Here is a 21,213-nt window from a genome sequence, read left to right on the forward strand (position 1 = left end):
TTAATACCGACCCCCCCCCCCCCACACATACACACTCCCCAGTGAAACATTTGCTCAACATCGGGCAGGTACAGAGGCCACAGGAGACAGAGAACAAGTAATCCCCTTTTAAGAAACAGTAAGACTAGCTACCAATTTGATGAAACTTACTTTCTTGTAAATGCTGTGTAAATTCTATATACACACTTAGCCTCCATTAGACGACAAAAGGGAGAAAGAAAAACGCCAAATCCTTAGCTTACCTAGGATAGCACCCAAGGCAAAGCCCTTAGCAATTCATGCCATAAGGAGGTTAGATGGAGAGCCAGGTGTAATGAAGTAATTCAACTGAGCACAGTGCAAGGGGTAAAAGCAACTGCCTCATGATGAATAGTGAATTACAAAATGCTAAAACCAAGGGAAGCAGTGTGAATTTCTTGGTGAAGTTACATCTAAGGAGCACTTTTTTTAAAAAAATTGATTTTTGAAAGAGAGAAAGGGAAGGAGGGAAAAAAGAACGTTGATTTGTTGTCCTTGTTTATGCATTCATGGATTGATGCTTGTTATTGGTTGATTCTTATATGTGCCCTGACCAGGGATCCTTGGTGTATCAGGACAATGCTCTAATCAACTGACATACCCGGCCAGGGCTTCAAGAACTCCTTTTCTCATTGAAGCTTAATGAGCTTTATATATGCTCAATGTTGAATTCTGACTGTCCCATTATTGAGAAGCCATTCACCACTTTGTGTAGTCTGCTGCCTGCCTTGGTTCCACAGCTCCAGGAAGGCAGACTGTCTTGCTCACCACTATTCCTAGTACACAGTAGGGTGCTGAAAAAATACATGTTAAAGTATGAAACCTGGATCAGAAACAAAGTATTCTGTAAATACTCATTTCCTCCAGGTTATCACTAAAGACATGAAGCTTTCTACATGTGAGGTATAAATACATTACTTTACCTTTTTATTGAAAGAAATGCGCACCTTATTTAAGGAACTATAGAATGAATCCTGAGATCTTTGGATTTCTGCATTATGTATTTTAAATATACTTGGCCTATACTCTTACAACCAGCACTATCCTAATTACAACTTTAAAACAAAAATTTTATTTATTTATAGAGAGAGGGGAAAGGAGAAAAGAGAGGGAGAGAAACATCACTGTGTGGTTGCCTCTCACACGCCCCCAACGGGGGACCTGACATGCAACCTAGTCATGTGCCCTCACTGGGAATATAACCAGCGACACTTGGCTCACAGGCCGATGCTCAATCCAAGGAGCCACAGCAGCCAGGGCTAATTCCAACTTTTAAAGACAGCTGTCCTGTTAAAGTTTAAAACCATGGAAGAGGAATAACACTTTCCCGTTGTTTTAAACGTCTCAGTGCCCTAGAGACATAGCAATGCAAGGCCAGATCACTCCTGGATAGAAACTGACTGAAGCCCTCATGGCGCATCTCCTTCCCAGTCCCACATGTGACCACTTAGAACCACTATTCAGCAGCAGCCTGTTATTTCCTTGTGGGGACTGGCTATAGGAGTTCCCAGAGGTGCCTTCAAACCCCCTCCCTCACCGTGTCTGGTGCTGGAATGTTGCCCAACCCCAATTTCTGGCGCACAATCAGAGAGGAAGGCCTAATACTACCACAAATACAACTGGCAGAACCACGTACGGTGTCAGAATCTGAAAGGGCAGGTCAAACCTTGTTTTTCTAAGGACAAAGGGCCTTGTTACGTGAGAAAATATAGAGGGCCTCTTGTTTTCCTCTACCCACTCAATTCTCATTTGACCTTTTGTCCCTGGAGTCACTTGCTGATCATCTCGCTTTCTTACGTGCTCAACCTGAAATGCTGAAATGTAGGCCAGGAACCCAGCTGTTTCTTCTTGAGCTTGGATTTTTCATGAAGGCAAATTTACACCCAGAGTCATCACTTAAACCACTTTTTTCAGAAAGTCGGCCTCTGAGAACGTCTCTGTACTCACACTTAATGAGGTAAGGACAAGGTCACATAGATCCAGAATGGAAAAACTTATTCTGCTTTATTTCCAGTTACATTCAGAATTGGCTAAATTTATGAGCTAGATTTTGTGTTCATTAGACCACGTCTGATAAAGAACATGCCTTAGGAAATATATGTGAATTCCAGTATTTAAAAAATGTTATAACTAAATGTAATTTCTGTTCCAAATGCAATCTTGGAACAAGAAAATGACATTAGTTAAAAACTACAGGCTTTAATAATGTATCAATATTCGTTCATTAATTGTGATATTGCTACCATGACGATGTATTAATAGAGGAAACCAAGTATGGGGTGTATGGGAACTCTTTGTATTATCTTTGCAATTTTTCTGTAAATACAAAACTTCTAAAATGTAAAGCTTATTTAAATAAAAATTGCATTAAAAACTTGAAAAAATTCACAAAAGCAAAAAGAAAAATAAGTCACCTTAAACTCATTACCCAGGACAACACACTTAGTATTTCATTATGTAGCTTTCCAGCTTTTTAAACTTTTTAGTCTTTCCTATTTAATCTTTGACTCATTCCCTAATCTCTGGCTGGTTCCATCCAGTTCAGGATATACTGTTGTCCACGACAGGCAAACCAAAGCAATGCAGCACCCTCACATCTCAGCCTGCTCCCTGACTGACCAGAGTGGGGTTCACCCTCCTGGGTTCAGAAAGAAAAAATGACATGTGCTATACAATTTCTGTCATGGACCCTCACATCCATCAGGAGTTACATCACCATTCTGGAGGCACCTAATCTGTGCTTCCACTTGTCATCAGGCTCTCTTGGTTATTAAATGAAATCCATCATCAGGCAGGGGAAAAAGACAGTGCAAGTGTCCAGGTATCTGATGCAGCTGAACTGAAGCCAGTTTTCCCATGGTTTGTCCAAACCCTGAGTTCTGGATGGTTCGAATCCTGGAGTTTCCATCACTGGTTGACTAAATTGAACCTCATCTTTTAGAAGCTATGAATGTTCTCCCTTCTCAGCCAACCTTCAGCCCACCCAAATGCCCTTAAATAAAATGTTAAATGGGAAAACAAGAAAACAAAATTGCACTTATGAGTATATCACAAGTATATAAAAACACAAGTGGAAGAGGGAAGAAGAAACACACAACAAACCAATACATCCAAGTAGCCCAAATTACCAATCACGAGTTCAAAGTCTAACATAATTGTCAGAACAAGACTGTTCACACCTTATTTCCTATGAGAAAATTTATTAGCTAAAATATGTTCTCTTCAGTATGCCCAGTGTGCCTACCATGCAGTGTAAGTTCTCTGATTACAGTGACACTGATGGCCGCTGCTGCCTCCTTAAGTGGCCCATACCAGAGAAGGAAGTAGAATGCTTGATCAGAGTCCAGGGGCTGAATTCCTTGTGCCAGACGTAATTTAAACATCCCTTCAATATTCTCATCAGAGGAATAACAATCAAATTAATTCTGGGAGAGCTGAAATGTCATATGGCTCCCTGCCATCCAGGCTTGCTTGCTACACTAAACTGTATTGTAAAATTTGGTTTTAAGGATTGCCTTAGGCTCCTTTCTTTCCAATAGGTTAAGCTCTTTACTTCTACTACCTTTAATTAGATACAATTGAGGAAATTAAGCCTGTCCTTCCTCAAAACATTCCCATTCCTGACAAGTAGGTGGTCTTCAGCTTGACCTGAAGCGGTGGGGTGGGGGAGAAGCACCAACTCGTCATAGCAGCTTCAATGTCTGGGTCCAAACCAGCCTCAGACTCTCAACCACGGGTATTGGGCTCAGTTGTGCCTCTTGAGACAATAGGTATTTAAGTCATTCTCCCTCCGTACAGCAGCAGTTGAAGCAAAGACAAGTCTTCTGCTATAGCATCAAGAGCCCCAACATTCCTTCACCACTCGCGACAAGGTCTTTGGAGGCTGGCTCTCCAGTTATCTGTTCCTCAGAATGCGTGTCCAAAACTGAGCACACCCTGAGCGTGGAGCAGTAAGACGGGTGGTTTTCTGGATACATACCATTAACACATCCTAAAACCGTCTCCTCTCACTGGCAACCACGTCTGGTTTATACTGAGTTTAACTTATTCAAATTTATCTTAATTCTTTTTTCTTAGTTTTGGCCACATCATTTCAGCGAATTTAAGGGTAGATACAATCTTAGTTATTTTATCAAATAAATATATTGGTTAATTCTTCTAGTTTTGTATAATTTGCAAATCTGATTTAAAAAAAGCTTTCTTCTTTTCATCTATGCTGAGAAAATATGTTGGGACAGGGCAAATGATAGAGACCCAAGGCATAAATAACAACAGTATTCTTCTAGGTGGGTAATAATTCATAATTCTATCTTCTTTAGCTACAGCTGATTCAATAAACTAGCAGTCTGTGTAACCAGGATTAGATTGTCAAATGCCTTGATGAAATCAATATATTCTACTGGCATCTCCTTGATATACAAAAGCCTTATCAAAACATGAAGTCAGGTCAGGTACAACTAGAGCTGAGTAAGCCTGATGATCAAATCAGTTGCTTTGACAATTTATTGTAGCTTCACATTTCATTACTTATTCTAGCCAAACATAGTGAAATAAAGATACTCAATCACACCGAATCACCGGGTCCAGGTTACTCTGCTAGAATCAGATCAAACTCTCCCTCCAAAGAGAGGACCAGGGCCTCAAAATCAAGCTAACACGTGAAAAGGACTAAACTAGCTGGAAAATATGCCTCAAAAGCGCAGAGAGCAAACTATTAGCTATGTATATTATGCAAGTCTGTTTTTCTGTTTAAAAAAAAAACAAAAAAACAAAAACGAGTCCAACTACAACACAATTTATTTCTCCATTGCAAACCCTGAGAAATGTGAATGTGCCATGGAAAGAAAAAAGTGCTGCATTAACTTAAGGTAACACCTTTTGAGGTAAAATAAGGCACTAGAGTACGTTTCCCTGACTAGGCAATAAGAGTGAACACAGCCCACAATGACTTTTGGTTTAATTCTCTTCCACCTCTACAGACATAATTCTGCTTTCACCTTCATTACATGTTCATACGGTTTTAACAGGGGATTCACCTCCTCTTCTAAGAATCTCCGGACCTGCCAAAGAGGAAAGCAAATAAACAAAACATTAGGATGTTAAGTTTAGATAATTTTTCAACGTCAGTTTATATCACTGAGACCTAATTTAATAAAGAATTTACTCCACTGTTGAGCTATTTTTCTCAACAGGCTGTCAGAACTCTGTCCCCAGACCCAGGCTGCTTAAGCCACCATGCCCACGCGCGCTCCCTCCAAGCCGCGTTCTCAGTGCAGCGGCTCTCGCCTTTCTCCGCCGGTTACCCAAGCTAACATCATCACCGCTTCTTCCCTCCTCCTCCTTTCACCGACTCCCAAGTCCTCAACCTTCTAAAGAGCACTCAGATCTCCCTTGTCTGTATCTACCCCTGCCTTGGCTCAAAGCCCTCGTCATTCAGTGCTTGGCCCACTGCAGCGGCCTCCTTATTGGCCTCTCTCCCACCACTTCAAATCTTCCAAATCTGAAACTCCACTCACCTAATACAGGAAGCTAATGAACAGAACAAACAAATGAGCAAAATAGAACCGGAGGCAGGGAGACAAGGGACAGACAGACAGTGACCACAGGGCAGTGGGGAGGTAGAGAAGGGGGAAAGGGGAAGGGTCTAGTCAAGGAACCAGTGTAAATGACACAGGGTGGGGAATGACGGGGGTGGGGTGGGGTGTGGTGTGGGGGGACAGTGGAGAACAATGGGGAAAAACTGGGTCAACTGTAATAGAACAACAAAAAAATTAAAAAAAAAAAACAAAAATCCCATAGCGATTTGACTATAAATGATAAACTCCTGTCTGTCTTCAACATTAAACCCTGTAACTGCTGACAGGGCGCTGCACACCACCCTATGGCAAATGACTGCACATCCTCTCCCCCATGTCAGACATCTCCTCTCAGCCTGGCATTCCCTGGGTAACTCCTACTTGTCCCTATGATTCTGCTCAGATGCCATGCCTTCCAAGAAGTCTTTCCCAACTTCTACTATTTTAGGGTTGTGTTATCTTTTGTGATCCCCCAAAGATGTGCCTCCCTCTATTTCTGTATGCACTGCTTAGTATTTTATATATATATATATATATATTTTCTTTTTTTAAATTTATTTTAGAGAGAGGGGAAGGGAGGGAGAAAGAGGGAGAGAAACATCAATGTGTGGTTGTCTTTCACGCGCTCCCAACTGGGGATCTAGCCCATAACCCAGGCCTGTGACCTGACTGGAAATCGAACCGCCGACCTTTTGGTTTGCAGGCCAGCGCTCAGTCCACTGAGCCACACCAGCCAAGGCGCACTGCTTAGTGTTATAATGAACTATTTACAAGTCATCACGACTAAGTTTTGAGTCCCCTAAAGATAAGAATTATCTATCCACCTTTAAAGCTTCAGATTTTTAAATTATTGACTTGAGAGAAAGAGACGGGGGTGGGGGGAGAGAGAGAGAGAGAGATGGATTTGTTGTTCCGCTTATTTATGCCTTCATTGGTTGATTCTTTTCTGTGCCCTGACCAGGGGTCCTTGGTGTATTAGGATGACGCTCTACCCAAGTGAGCTACCTGGCCAGGGCTTAAAGCCCCAGAATTAAACGCAACACCAGAACATATAGAGAGCATGTAGTCTGCACTTGGTAAGTATTTTTGAACTAACTCTTGCAGTCCCCAAAAGCCCAAGAGGAGAAGTGACGAACACTCATGGGCGGTTACTGTACGCCAGCACCACGCTGGCCTCTCAGTCTCAACCACCCATGAGGTGTGTGTTTTTACCCCATCAGCCAGTAAATGCTGGAAGTTAGGACTAAACTCAGATCTACCGGGTGATAAAACCCAGTCTCCAGACCGAAAGGGAACTCAGAGAAACCCACGCAGAAAATACCCAAGGTGGTTCAAAACCACCAAAGCGTTAGGTCAGCCAGTACCACCTGCTCTGAACCCTAGGGAGCTCCATTCCCATCACAGCTCCCACCACGCGGACACACAACGGGCTCTGTACTCCCTGTCCTGGGGCCCAATGGGGGAAAGAGGGCCACGGGGAAAACCGCAGCCCCATGGAAGTGCTCTGCTGCCTACCTGCTGGGATGCACGCCCGGTGAAAGAAGAAGGGTCCAGCAGATGGTGCAACTGGGAGTGAATGGGGCTGAAGTAGGCGTCAGCGAGGATGCGCTCTATGAGGTCATTGTCACCCCCTTCCTGCTTGACCACAGCAGCTGCCTGCTGGGAGAGCACTCTGATTTTTTCATGGCAATCCTGGGAAGACAGGATTCACTGTTAACAGGATGTCTGAATGCTCTGAGAAGTCATCTGACACTTCACATTCATACTGCCTCTGGCTAGTACACAAAGCCCCTCCAGGCTGAAGGGGTTCCCCGCACAGTCTGGCTCCACCAAGACCCAGGCTCTCTTTCCACAACTGAGGACAAATCTGAAATGGACGTCTGCCTCCCGCAGGCCCCTCTAAAGCCTCTTGTACTTTCTGCTCTTGTGTCCTGCCTATTTCCCATCATTTCCTACGGAACTTCCGACCTAATGCCTTCACTAGGCGTGGACCTTTGCTACACATGATTAAGTGATTCATATTTAATGAACTGAGTTTACCACAATCACCCTCCAGAATAAGCCTATTCTATGGCAGAATATGGTCACTGGTCTGCACCAATACCGTGACTGCAGGTAACGACAGAAACTCCTTCCTTCATCCACTCTTCTTCAGGACTAAGGGTGCACTCTCAATTTAGCCAGGAGCATGAAGAGTTACAAACCTGGCGGTTACCCCCAGCTTTCACCATGGCCATGATAATGTTCTCCGTGGCCATGAAAGGCAGTTCTTGTCGAATGCGTCGCTCAATTACCTAGGAAGATGCATCAAAGTTACAAAGTCATATACACAGTAAGGTATCAACTATGACCAGCAAAATGCACACCAGGGACATGAACTACCATATTTACAAAGAAAGAGAATGGATTGTTTTCTCAACATCATATTTTTTACTTTCCTTAGTAATCCAGAGTATTATTTTGATTTTAAAAAGAAATAGATTTAAGTAAACTTTTAAAAGATGCTTCATTGAAAACAACCCCTAAGACCTCAAGTTGTTAAATGTCAGGGCCCATCACAAGAGCCAAGTATATAATGGAAATGCACCCACTGGCCGGTCACACCAGACCAGACAATTCTTGCTGGCAGTTTAAGCCAATTCAAAGTACCTTTCCCCCTTTTCTATAAATGTGTCTATAAATCCCACATGTTTGTGCCCTAGAGCTCATATCACAACCTGAACAATGAGCTCCGACTGGGAAGCCCTCCTACCGGACCAGCGTATAGAGCCCCCCTAACATAGCCACTCCAGAGCAGGTGGCTGCACCTCTCCTCCCACACTCCAACCCCTCCCTAGCATTGTGCTTTTTAATTGAGGCCTCTTACTTTGGGGTACACCACCAATCCTTCGGAAATGTTCTGCAATGTATTCAATATAGTATCTGCAGTGAGAAATGCTTCGGCCAAAGAAATACGTCTAGAAAACAAACAGCCAATTCAGTTATCGCTTTAGGTAAATAACAATTTCAGTGAAATGTAGGGTGTGTCCCAAGAAACAGTTCTATTGACTTCTCACGTTATATGTGCTATCTGGGCCCTTTCCTTCATCTCATTCGCCGACTTCAACTACCCCAGTACCCTGATGACCCTCAAATCTATTACAGACTCTAGTCCAGACCACCTGCCCAAGTGCCACAGCACATACCCAATCAGAGAGCTTTCCTGGTTGATCCACAGGTACCTCAAACCCCAAACTGAATTCAGCCGCTCTCCCACGGCCTCCTGCTCACTATGTTGAACCCACTCTCCCTCTCCTGTGGCTCCTGACTCAGTAAACGGCACTAGCACCCCATCACCAAGCTTTAAAAAAATATTTTTTATTGATTTGAGAAAAAGAGAAACATCAATTTGTTGTTCCACTTATTTATGCATTTATTGGTTGCTTCTTGTGCCCTGACCAGAGAGCAAACACGCTACCTTGGCGTATTGGGAGGACGCTCTCACCAACTGAGAGCCAGGGCCAGGGCCCCATCAGCAAACTTAACACCCACGCCAGTCAACCACCAAGGCTGGTCCATCTGCCGCTATTTTTATATACACATCTTTCCTCTCCATTCATGTGGCCACTGTGCCAGGGTGAACTGGGATTTTTAAAGTAACCTCCTAACTTGTTTGGACTAAATTAATGTCCCCTTATAATGGATTCTGTAAACTGTTGCAGGTATTTTAGCGGGCACATCTCACTGGGTCACACACTGCTAAAAGTAGTCCATGGCTGATTTCTGAATGAGTCCACATGTCTTATTTCCATAGGTAAACCCTGGCTTTAACTATGTATCTTCTGCTGATGAAATCTCGGTACAATCAAAGCTAACCAGTGCAACGTAAACCTGTTTTAAATAAGTATATACATAAGGTAGAAAACCACGGCATGTTGGTACCTTACTCGCAGCTACAAGTTACTTCTGACCCACCCCATAACTCATTAACATGTCACTGTTTCAGAGACCACAGCTGACACCTACCTGCCTTCAGGATACCACCAAAACTCCTTTTCAGATAAACGGACTCCTGATCACATCTCCTCTCATCTCTAGCGACATACAGACCTCATTCCTCAGTGCTACGACTATCAGTAACTCCATAAACTGTGTTTCTCCTACCTTTGGACTTTATACATGCTACCAATCTTGTCTCAGATGTCTTTTTAGAAATGCCTGTTTACTCCTTAAGTCTTACGCATCCCCTCCTTTGTGAAGCTTTCCCTGACTCCTCACAAAGAGTACCTTGTACACACTTTGATCCTAACACCGATCACACTGTTCTATGTCCTTGCTTCCCTGCTAGACCCCAGGCTCCTTGGGGACAATGAGAACATGCAGATACTCAAAACATCCTTCTGTGACATCCCCATCCCACTGACCGATTGGCACTGTCGTCCAGTGTGCGTTCAAACCACTGCACAGACGCCGTCTGCAGCGGGTCCATGACAAGGGTCATGAGGTGGCGGGCGAGGCTGCAGCATCGCTCTGAGCGCATTGGGTTCCGCTTGTATGGCATCGCACTGGAGCCTGCCCGCGCACAAGGACAAGAAGCACAGGCAGAAAGACGTCAGAGGACAGCGAAAGCTCACGCACGCTGGACGAGCGAGTGGGTAACACGCGCCCGCAAGCCTCTCAGCACCTCTGCGGTGCGCCCAGGTCTTCACCTTCACTCACCTATCTGCTGTTTCTCAAAGGGTTCCTCCAGCTCCTTGAGGTTGGCCAGGAGTCGTATGTCAGTGCAGATCTGGGGCAAAGCAGGGGCAGAGGCATCAACCCGCACTCCCGAACGCAGGAATCAGGGGCAGGGACTAGGCTGGCGAAGGAGCCAGCTCTTCGAATGTGCTGCTGCTGAGCCTCAGGAGCTCATCTCCTGCATCAGCACGTCCTCCCCACGTGCTCCTGGGGAGACCCCTCCTCAGACTTCCCTACACTCCTGAAGGGCCGGGATGCCAAGCTCAGGAAGCATGGAAATGTCTCTGTGAAACACTGCCTAAGACACCATGGGAGGACAACGGCCAGATGACCCCGAGGGAGAACGCCAAAACTAGTCTTTCCCGTCAGCACACCTTAATTAAGAGGCTACATGTATGGGCCCCAAATTGCTAAAAATGACATCTGACATCTCGAGTGACATAATTAGGTAAAAGTCATAATTAGGTAAAAGGCTGATCTGGTCTGTCTGTGGTGTCCAAAGGTCTCATCCCCACCCCTACAAGCCACCCCCACTCACCTTGTGCACTGACGCCCCCAAGCCAGCCAGCACAGATAGCACCTCAATATCCACCTTTCGTGTATAGGTCTGTCCTGTGATGATGAAAGCTCTAGAAGTGCACAGAAAAGAACCTTAAGTGGAAATATTTCAAAATGTGACTGTGTCAAACAAACGAGCAAAAACAGGTGCTAAGGGCAGGCTTGGTCTCACTGGTACACTAAGTCACCTTCAGCCCAGGGGACCTCACTGACGGCTGGTTCCGGGAACAAGCTGTTCTTCCACCCTTTTTACTAATACCCAGACAGCTGCCCTGACCCAAGAAGGAAATACGGTCCATGTGCCCATGTCCTACTGCAGCCTGATGGGAGTGCCTGGAAGGGGCCACAGTGGGGCCTGGTGGCCCTCAATGGAAATGGCCAGATTTAGGCTCATCCATTGGAGGCCCTCAGTAAATAAACAAAAACTGCAACATGGATAAGGCTATTCCAAAAATCTCAGGAAATAAAAGTTTCTTTTTTTTCTCACAGATTGTAAGAAAACAGAATTCAGGCTATAAAAAAATAAAACTCAGGCAATTTACCTAATAGGTGAAAGAACAAAGAAAAAGTCAAAAAAGTTAGGATCAAATCTGGAGGCGTACTGAACACAGGCCTTTCATCATTTAACAAGGAGGCCAACTCTGTTCCCATTTACCTACCTCTTAAATCCTGCCTTTTCTGTCACCATCTTGTCAAGCTGCTCTACCTTGGAAAGAAAAGACATCCCTACAGTAATCCAGGTGTGTCTCGTATGAGAATACCTGACCATCCTGCCCAGAGTGCACTCCCCTGTACCCCTTCCTGTGCAAAGACTCCAATCATCCCGAGATCCGCCTCCTACGGTCCTGCAGGTCAGCTTTGCGTCTGGTGCCCCACCGCTGAGTTTCTATGGCCCCCAGGCTGCTTTCAGAATACCTTTTGGTCATCTCCCTCGAAGAGCTGCAGGAAGCTGGCCTGAGTACCAGTGGTGCCTTTCACTCCTCGGAAGCGCAGGTCATCTCGGACACGCTTCAAGTTCTGGAGATCCATGCAAAGGTCTTGAATCCAAAGACAGCAACGTTTCCCAACTGTGGTCAGCTGAGCAGGCCTGACAGCAGCCCAAAGAGAACACAGGGAAGTTTCAAACCAAGAACTGACTTTCATAAAAGCTTCACTGCTCCCTCTAGCCATCACTGTTAGCCCTGGAAAGAATTAAACTAAGAGATGGAGAAACCAGTACAGACAAAGCAGGAGCTAACACTGGCTAAGGAGGCTCTGTGTCACTTATAAATATTCAAAGATTATAAAGCTAAAGGGCTCCGAACAGTTCTTTCTTCATCATCAAGAAGAGATACAAAGGCAGAGACAATGTCTGTTTTGTTCATTCCCAGACTTTGGTAAGAAATATACATATACACATGTAACAAACATTTGCCAAGTATTTAATAGTGTTCTTGATTTTGGAAATACAACAACGAACAATACAGACGAGGTCCCTTATCCAATGGAGCTCACATTGTAGTGTAAGCAAGTAGACAAACAAGATAATTATTGATCTGTTATGAAAAATACAAAGGAAGAAAATGAGGACAATGGAGAACGCTACTCTGGCCTGGCAGTCAAGGAAGGCCTTTGTAAGGAGCCAAGGTCTGACGGGGAACTGGCCATGCCGTGGAGAATCCCACACACACAGAACCAACGGACTCTAACAGAACAGCTAATGGCTTTGTTTCAATTTGAAATCTAAACCAATCCACTGCAGGTCTGTTTTTTAACATAAAACTTAAAATCTTAAAAGTAAAATAAAAAAAATAAAGAACTCTGGCATTATTACAGTTTATTTATAATTATTTATTTTATTTTATTTTTAGAGAGATGGGAAGAGAGGGAGAAAGAAAGGGAGGGAAATATTGATAGGCTGCCTCCGCATGCACCCCAATCAGGAACCGGGCCTATAACCCAGGCATGTGTCCTGACTAGGAATCGAACAGGCAACCTTTTGGTTCACAGGCCAGCACCCCAATCCACTGAGCCACACCAGCCAGGGCTCCCATCATCATTGTAATGGCCACATATTATTCCAACCTGTGGATATACTATATACCTTATTTAATTATTCTCTTATTGTGGGACATTTAGATAATCTCCAATGCTTACTATCATAAATAATATTGTAACAAAGATCTCTGTACATAGAGCTTTCACCATAATTTGGATTACCTGCTTGGTCTAGATTCTCTAGAATGGAATTATTAAGTCAAGGAATATAAATACTTTCTAAGGCTCTTGATACATATTTCCCAATACTTCCCAAATGAACTATTATAGTTATTCTCTCACCAGTACAGATTTTAGGTTACATATCAGATTCATCCCTCATAAGTACCCAAGGTATCTGCTTAAGTTATGTCTTGAGATGACTCACCTCAAGGTTTCCCTGTAGAAGAACTATAAAAAAATAAATGAAAGCCAGGTGCATATAAACAAGCCCCATTCCCAAGAAGTCATCATATCACTTACTGGAAATGTGTGAAACCTAAGGTGGGAAGGTCAGCTCTTTCCTTAGCAAAGTCAGCAAGCCGAGAGATCACTCTGGCAAGCTATAAGAAAGACCACGTGGTAGAAAGAGGGTGAATTCAGGTTGAGCTCATTACATAATCAGGAACTAAACTTTTAGACAATTTAATATAGAATTAGACCTCCAGCTTATGGAAGGCAGGGGCCATATCTTTTCATCTTTGTATCTTAAAGTGCTTTAAAGAGGTCATAGCAACAAATGTTAGAAAACTGAATTGACTACCTAAAGTTATAAACTTTTTCTGCACAATTTTAAGACCACTGACAGGCTCATGCAGAAAAAGAGAAAACCATAAATCCGACCCACAAATGCCAACAACATGCCACTGGTTACACGTCCCTCATTTAAAAGGCTTTTAAACGCATTCACGTACAGTGTTTTAGCCCAAGAAGAGATAGATAGTTCTAGAGAAGAGATATAGGATCATTTGCCTGAATAAATGATAGTCTACGTAGATTCATATTGTGTTGATTTACTCCTAAGTGGTGCCCATCCCCTATCACAGGAAACCCAGGACTGGTAGGAAATTTCTGGCAACTCCTTACCTTTGGCAAAAGCAGGTCCAATGCATTTCTAAGAATCATCAGGTCCTGCGAAGGAAAAGGCAATGTTCTCATACGAAATAGCTTTGTCCAAGCATTATGACGTAACACTTTTTGGCCATTAAACTGGCTTCTCAGCTAGTCGCCTACCTTACTATTAGTAACCCACTGTACAAGCCAGAAAATGCTAACGGAAGTCGTTCTTTTCTGATTACTCTTTTAAAAGCACACCGACTTAGAGAGTGGTACAACTGGAACCTATAAGGAACCAAACCTTTAGACTCATAAAACCCAATTTATGTGGTATCTGAAATGACTGGAAAATAGTTAAGGGTAACCCCCATCCAGAATACTGTGAAGACACCCAGGTCAGCATGGTTTCTATTTTCCTACAGATGAGCGCTTGAGTCCCCAAGAAGCTTCCACGGGGCACATTCTGTTAGTTTCCTCTCCCTGTCTTCATGTCTATGATTGCATACCAAAAAAAGACATGAATCAGAACACCGAGGTTTAGGAAATTAAAGCTGTTTTTGAGGGGAGAAGAGATGTACTTCAGGCAACTCTGAGACGTGCTTTCACGAGACGGTAGCTTCTGAGCCCAACCACCAAGTGGACACTTGTAAGAAGTGCAGTATATTCCAAGGGAGAGGACTGCTCCTCTCCCATTGTTTGACTCACCAATTACATACAGATGCCTTTAATTATGTACCACTTAAGACTATTTGAAGCAACTTAAAAGTTAGTGGTTTCCTTCTGAATTGGAAGTGTATCTGGAATCTAACTTCTGGTCCCACGGGTACATTGTGATTAACAGATTTAGAGCCCTGGTTGATGTGGCTCAGGGGACTGAGCACCTGCCTGAGAACGAAAGGGTCGCTGATTCGATTCCCAGTCAGGGCACAGGCCTGGGCTGCAGGCCAGGTCCCCAGTTGGGGGCACGTGAGAGACAACCACACAGTGATGTTTCTCTTCCTCTCTTTCTCCCTCCCTTCCCCTTCTCTAAAAATAAATAAAATATTTAAAAAAAGAGACACACACACACACACACACACACACACACACACACACACTAGGAGCGCAGCCCTGGCCCTGGCTGTGTGGCTCAGTGGGTTGGAGCATCACCCTGTACACCACAAAAGTTGTGGGTTTGCTCTCCGGGCAGGGTGGGTACAGGAGCAACCACTGATGTCTCTCTTTCTCTCCTTCCCTCCCAGCCCCCAAATCAACATATTCTTGGGTGAGGATAATAAAAAAAAATAAAAATCACCACTTTGGAGCCATTCTACCTGGGCTTGTGTCATTTCTAGTAACTTTGAGCAAGTTCTTCAACCTCTTTAAGTTTCCTCAGCTGTACAGATGGGGAAAAGAATGCCAGATTCCAAAGACTATATATTCTAATTCCATTTACATGAAACGTCCAGAAAAGGCAAAACTACAAAGACAGAAAGCAGGCCAGTGAGTGGGTCTGGAAGCAGGAGTGGGCCTGACTGCAAACAGGCATGAGAACTTCCTGGGGTGAGGCATGTGCTCTAAAACAAGTGTGGTGAAGGCTAACAACTGCATAAATTGACTCAAACTCACTGAGCTGTACATTTAAAATGGTTAATTTATGGTATGTAAACTACACCAGAAGAAAGCTGTTTAAAAATGGACATAATCTCTCATGATTGTCACAAAGAATAAAGGAATATATTCTCAGAATAGTGTGAGGTACCTAGTAAACTTTAAAAAAAAATTATTTATTTTTAGAGCGAGGGGAAAGGAGAAAGAGAGGGAGAGAAACATCACTGTGTGGTTGCCTCTCACTCGCGCCCCCAACTGGGGACCTGATGTGCAACCCAGGCCTGTACCCTGACTGGGAATCGAACCAACGACACTTGGCTCGCAGGCCGACGCTCAATCCGAGCCACAGCAGCCAGGGTTCCTAGTAAACTCTTAGGAAAATACATGATGATGCTTTTTCTAATTAAAGGTTTCATTTGAGAATTATAATGCAATCCCATTTTCTTTTCAAAAGTCATAGCAAAGAATTATAAAGAACCTGGGGGGGAAAAATTCCTTTGGAAAATTACCCTGGCCTTGAAAATGCTAAGACCTTGACTTACGTCCAAGCATATCAATCTATAAGCAAGAACTGCAGGTCTTATTCTATGGAGGCCGTTAGGGGCTTATAGTTTAGGTTGGAGGAATATCCAAAGCAGAAATGCCTGAGCATTAAGATACGCCTAAAACTAAATGTCTTTGGAGCCACTCCCTAAAACTGGATAAAATAAACCACAACTTATAAATGCTTCTTAAAGACTGAGTCCTAAGTGGAAACAAAACAACGTGGGCTCCTACTGTATTGTCTCCAACGTAGCAGGAGGTGGCCCCGAGATGTATGATGCCGGCGGCTTTGGGACAGCAGCGGCCAAACGTGTGCACGTGAGCCATCACATCATGCCGTAACCGTTTCTCTTCCTCAGCGGCCATCTGGAAGTCGATGTTGTCCAGGTTTGATTTCATCTCCTGGATTTGTTCATCTGTGATAGGCAAACCCAACGTCTGCACAACACACAAGACAAAACAACATACCTTCAGGTGCCACAATTATTTGAATTGGGTGACACTGAGAAAAAAATTGGTCCATGGTAGCATTTATACCTTTCCCCAATTCTTAAATTAAAATTCAGTGTAACTCACAGTACGTGGTGAGGAAGGGATGACTTTCTCAATGACTCTTGGTAAAAGACATTCTAAGTAAACTCCGATATATACAACAACAGTGAATTCTGATCACTGTTCCCACTGGCCCTGATGTGTCTGCTCACATCTTCGCATATTCTGGTCTCTGGGCTTCAATGTCATTTCTTCAGAGAGATTTCTTTCCTGACACATCCTTCTGCGTCTCTCTATCCCTTTAACCTGGTTTTACTTAGAGCGCTCATCACGTGACATTTTCACAAATGTATTAACCCATTCCTCCCTTTAGAATGTTGTATTTATTGCTTACTCCTTTGTGATTGGCAGGTAAGCACCCAAAGTGTGGGATCCAAGGGACAGCTTTACATCTGACCCAGGTGGATTTACTCAGAGAAACCAAAATTAGGAATGCGGTCAGGCAATTTTGCCAACAAACCAGGCATACACATTCAGTGCATCTGAAAGCAGTAAGAGCAGATATTGATGAGAGAATAAACACATCAGTATCTTACATTCACTCCTCCCTGGAAACCCAGGCTGGCATAAAACAGCTGGCTGTGCACAGGCAGCTCAGCACCCTGGATCCAAGTGGTGAACATGCACATTGGTGAAATTTATTAAAACCTCACTGAAACTCCCAAGCTCTGGCCCTGGGGAGGGTCTCGCATCTTAGAACTATCATGTCCAAAGATGGTAACCACTGACCAGATGTGGCTATTTGCATTTAAGCTGATTAAAATGAGAAAGTGAAAATTCAGTTCCTCAATCACACTAGCCACTCCCATGGCCCAAACTGACTTAGATATTTAGCCGCACACAGGACACCTCAGGGCCCCTCTCAAAGCAAAGCAGCAGGGGGCAGTGTGCCCACCGGCTTCCTACCCTCAGGCAATGCATGTTCTCAAAATTCCTTCCAGGTTCCTCATTTTCCGCCCTCCTCTTCAGCTCTCATCCCTCAATTACTTCCCTTAACTGCCAAATTATTAGGTCATTTATGCTGCTGATTTTGACACCCTAACAAATAATCCAAACACAGGAGATCATATAAAAAACTATGCATTTCAGGCAATCAGCAGACTGGGCAGAGGAAAGAACACATATTCAGATGACTCTACATTTCAGTTCCTGCAAAGTCTTTGAATGACACTCGTCGTCGGCGTCCGTCTCGAGAGGCGATGGTGTAGCTTAAGAGTCTATCTGCACCGCCGAGAATGGCTGTGCGACTCGGGAGTGACACGGTATGTCTCCTCCCGTGTTGAATCGACATCTTGTAATGACGCTGGAGTGTCCTCTCCAGTGAAGCTGAAGCTACAGAGCCTGGGCAGGGTGATATGGAGGGTCTGCTGTTGCCCATGCAGCAGACCCCCCCTCTCTTCGCAGCTGAAGGGTCCAAGGGAAAGACGGAGTCAATACAGCTTGGCTTCAGATGCGCCGCAGGAGTTGCCGGTGTTGACTACAACGTCAAACCGCCTTAGGGACTCCGGCTCCGGATTTTCTGTCGGGGTTTACTCCCTTAGCCTTTCCCCTGAAGAGGTATGCCGCAAGGCAGCGGAGGTTTTTGGAGTCAGAGTTTTCCTTCTCTGATGTGCCCTGACTGGAAGATCGAACCAGCGACACTTAGCTCGCAGGCCGACGCTCAATCCACTGAGCCAAACCAGCCAGGGGAAATGACACTACCCTAACCTATATAATAAAATACCAAATGAAGTAGAAAATAAGAGTGCATGCTGGCCCATAAGAAACCACCACACACTATTCATGTCCTCTTTCCCGATCTATTATTGTTAAATGAGCCAACTGTTTATGAAACCCCTCGTGCCTCCATTCCCTCATCTGTGGAACAGTACTTACCTTATGGGCTGTTCTAAGGATTAATAAGCTATCAATATGTAACATCTCAAAACAGTGCGTGGCACATGGAATGTCTGCTATTACGATGTCACTTTATTTTCCTGAGCAGTGACACGGAGGGGATAATCTAGGGTGAACATTTCCTTTTTGGGGAGTTCCACTGTACTGTCACCCTCGTCACCTACTCAAGATTATTCCGGTGCTTACTCATGTCATTTCAGAGCACATTGCCATCTTGCTTTTTGTGGCATTTTCCTCGGAAACTTTATAGCTCTCTGGGTCGCCTTCAGTTTCCTTCCACTCCTCTGGGAAAGGCCCTGCTGCAGCTATTTCTGAAAACATTGTGCAAAGCTTCACATGTAGTTCTCACCAAACAAACCATAAATCCCGTCTAGTAAACCTCTACTCTGATTCTCCCTCTTCAGAGGCAAAATGTGCACACGTGAAGCGAAAATAGTGGCGTAGGGCCCTGGCTGGTGTGGCTCAGCAGATTGAGTGCTGGCCTGAGAAAGGTCACTGGTTCAATTCCCAGTCAGGGCACATGCCTGGGTTGTGGGCGAGGTCCCCAGTTGGGGACACACAAGAGGCAAACACACATTGATGTTTTCTCTCTCCCTCTCTTTCTCCCTTCCCCCTCTCTAAAAGTAAATAAATACAACCTTAAAAAAAAAAGAGAAAAAACACCTATTAAAACAAAATAGTGGCCTAGGAAACAGATTTTGTAGTGACAGCCCTGTCACTGAGACAGGCTAGTAAGCCAGGACAAGAGGAATAGAGAAACTCAGTTAAATGGCCAAGCAGTTTACAGCCATCGAATAAACCACAAAACCCCATGTTCCCTAACCAAGGACACAAGAGTAAATGGTTTACACTTCGCCTCAACCAGAGGGTAAATAGCTGCAATCACCCGACTCAGGGAGATAAAACAACAAAAACCCAATTAGTGCCACTGGTGCCAACCACACCCAAGGACAGATGAAGTCAGAAGAACAGATCTCATTTTGGTGCGCCACCATAAAGCTGATGAGTATTCTGAGACCCACTCCTAAAATCTCCCCTAAGTCCCCTGCCTTTAAAACCCTCAAGATGAAGGGCCCAGGCCCCTGCCCCATCCCCAGCAGGTCTGTCTCTCTCCCCAGACCGCGCTCACTTAATAAACTTGCTTATAATTTGAGTTCCTGCCTCTGAATTCTTTCTTTGTGAAACTCAGGAACGCAAGTCCGACTTCGCTGGTAACGCCACTCCAGTCGCGCCGCGGAAGACAAGTGGCTCAGCGCTGAGGGTCACATCCCAATTCCGTTCTTAACAGCCGGGGGGCCCAGAGCACACGACACACTCGGTTATTACACACGCTTGGCTTTCTCCCTCCCAATGCGGGCAGAACACCACCTCCTTTGCAAGGACTTCGTGGCTTAAACGAGAAACAATGTCGTAAAGAAATAAGCACAACAGCACTTCCAGAGCGCTCCGTGGTTAGCAGTGCACTCTAGCCGGAATGACCACGATTTCGGCCCTGAGACCACGGACTGCACTTCCTGCAGCCGCCTCCGCCTAAAAGCATGTGAGGCAACAGGTGGTGGCCCCCGGGTCCCCTGCACTGGCCTGGCCTGGGGCCGCAGCTCCTCGTGAAAGTTAACACCCAGCCGAAAATAGCAGGGCAGCTGTCCCCAGGACGCTAGACGCAGGCTGGGCGCAGAGCCCGGCACATGCTGGACCGGACCCGCCTCCCTCCGTCGGGTCTCTCAGCTCCGACGTCTGTTACCTGTTCGGCCTCCGCCAGCCACAGCCAGAGCTGCCGCCAGGTCCGGAACTTGTACTTGTCGCTAAACACGAAGCACATCTCCGGGCTGGCGTAGCGGGAGGCAAGAGGCGAGCGGTAGCTGTCATACCCGCAAGCTGCCTGCTGCCCGCCACAGTCACCTCCCGCCGCCATCCCCAACACCTGACCCCACTAGAACCCACAGGGCAGCGGGGGCGGAAACGGAAGCCTGAAGGCCGGGACTTCCTCCTCTGGGGGTGGGACTTCCTTCACTTGGTCCCGCCCCGAAGCTCGGGGAATTCTGGGCGTTCAAGGTTGCAGAGTTTGGCTGCTGGCTCGCTGTTCAGGGTTAACAAGTTTCTCATCGTTTACAAGAACCGGATTAGCGCTTCATAAATTACTCAGCCGCTCTGTGCCTCATTACCCCACCTAGGAAAAGGTACATTAAGACTTGCCCTTAAGATTGCCGTAAGGATTTAGTATCAGATCGATGTCTGGGACACGTAGAAAGCCCTCTGTATGTTTGCTATTAAATTATTATTATCGCCTACCGCTCCCCCACTCTTAATGCCTGTCTCGGACTGAACGCGGTTCTGACGAGAAATGAAGATGCTTAAGAGAAATAGGCATTTATTGAGTTCCAAGTGAGCCCCTTGCACGAAACTGCAGTTTAAAAAAGTTGTTTTTTTAAAGGACGTTTACATAAGACTCTCAGCTGATTTCTGAAAAGAAACTTTGCAGGCAAGAAGGGACTGGCAATAAGTATTCAAAGTGATGAAAAGCAAAGACCTACAACCAAGATTACTCTATCCAGCAAGGCTATCATTTAGAATGGAAGGGCAGATGAAGTGCTTCCCAGAGAAGGTAAAGCTAAAGGAGTTCATCAGCACCAAGTCCTTATTATATGACACGTTAAAGAGACACATTTTTAAAAAAGATCAAAACTATGAACAG

General features: G+C 44.9%; 1 protein-coding gene across 2 annotated transcripts; it reads right to left on the minus strand.

The window, feature by feature from the left end:
* Nucleotides 1–4,797: 4,797 nt before the first annotated feature.
* On the minus strand, nucleotides 4,798–20,481 carry ADSL (adenylosuccinate lyase). 2 transcript variants are annotated; one of them, XM_090272391.1, is made up of 13 exons: nucleotides 20,263–20,481; nucleotides 16,308–16,511; nucleotides 13,971–14,015; nucleotides 13,368–13,447; nucleotides 11,784–11,955; nucleotides 11,528–11,574; nucleotides 10,849–10,939; nucleotides 10,293–10,362; nucleotides 9,998–10,145; nucleotides 8,461–8,551; nucleotides 7,799–7,888; nucleotides 7,110–7,286; nucleotides 4,798–5,078 (listed from the first exon to the last, which is right to left on the minus strand). In XM_090272391.1, exons 1-13 carry the CDS (start codon nucleotides 20,431–20,433, stop codon nucleotides 4,992–4,994), a joined length of 1,473 nt encoding a protein of 490 aa, XP_090128517.1. In that variant the 5' UTR covers nucleotides 20,434–20,481; the 3' UTR covers nucleotides 4,798–4,991. The 2 variants fall into 2 exon arrangements, with proteins under 2 accessions (XP_090128517.1, XP_090128518.1); XM_090272392.1 differs by lacking the exon at nucleotides 20,263–20,481 and adding an exon at nucleotides 19,651–19,686.
* Nucleotides 20,482–21,213: the final 732 nt, after the last annotated feature.

The sequence above is a fragment of the Furipterus horrens genome, unplaced genomic scaffold (genome assembly GCF_987537825.1).
Source record: "Furipterus horrens unplaced genomic scaffold, mFurHor1.1.pri manual_scaffold_4, whole genome shotgun sequence".
Taxonomy (NCBI): domain Eukaryota; kingdom Metazoa; phylum Chordata; class Mammalia; order Chiroptera; family Furipteridae; genus Furipterus; species Furipterus horrens.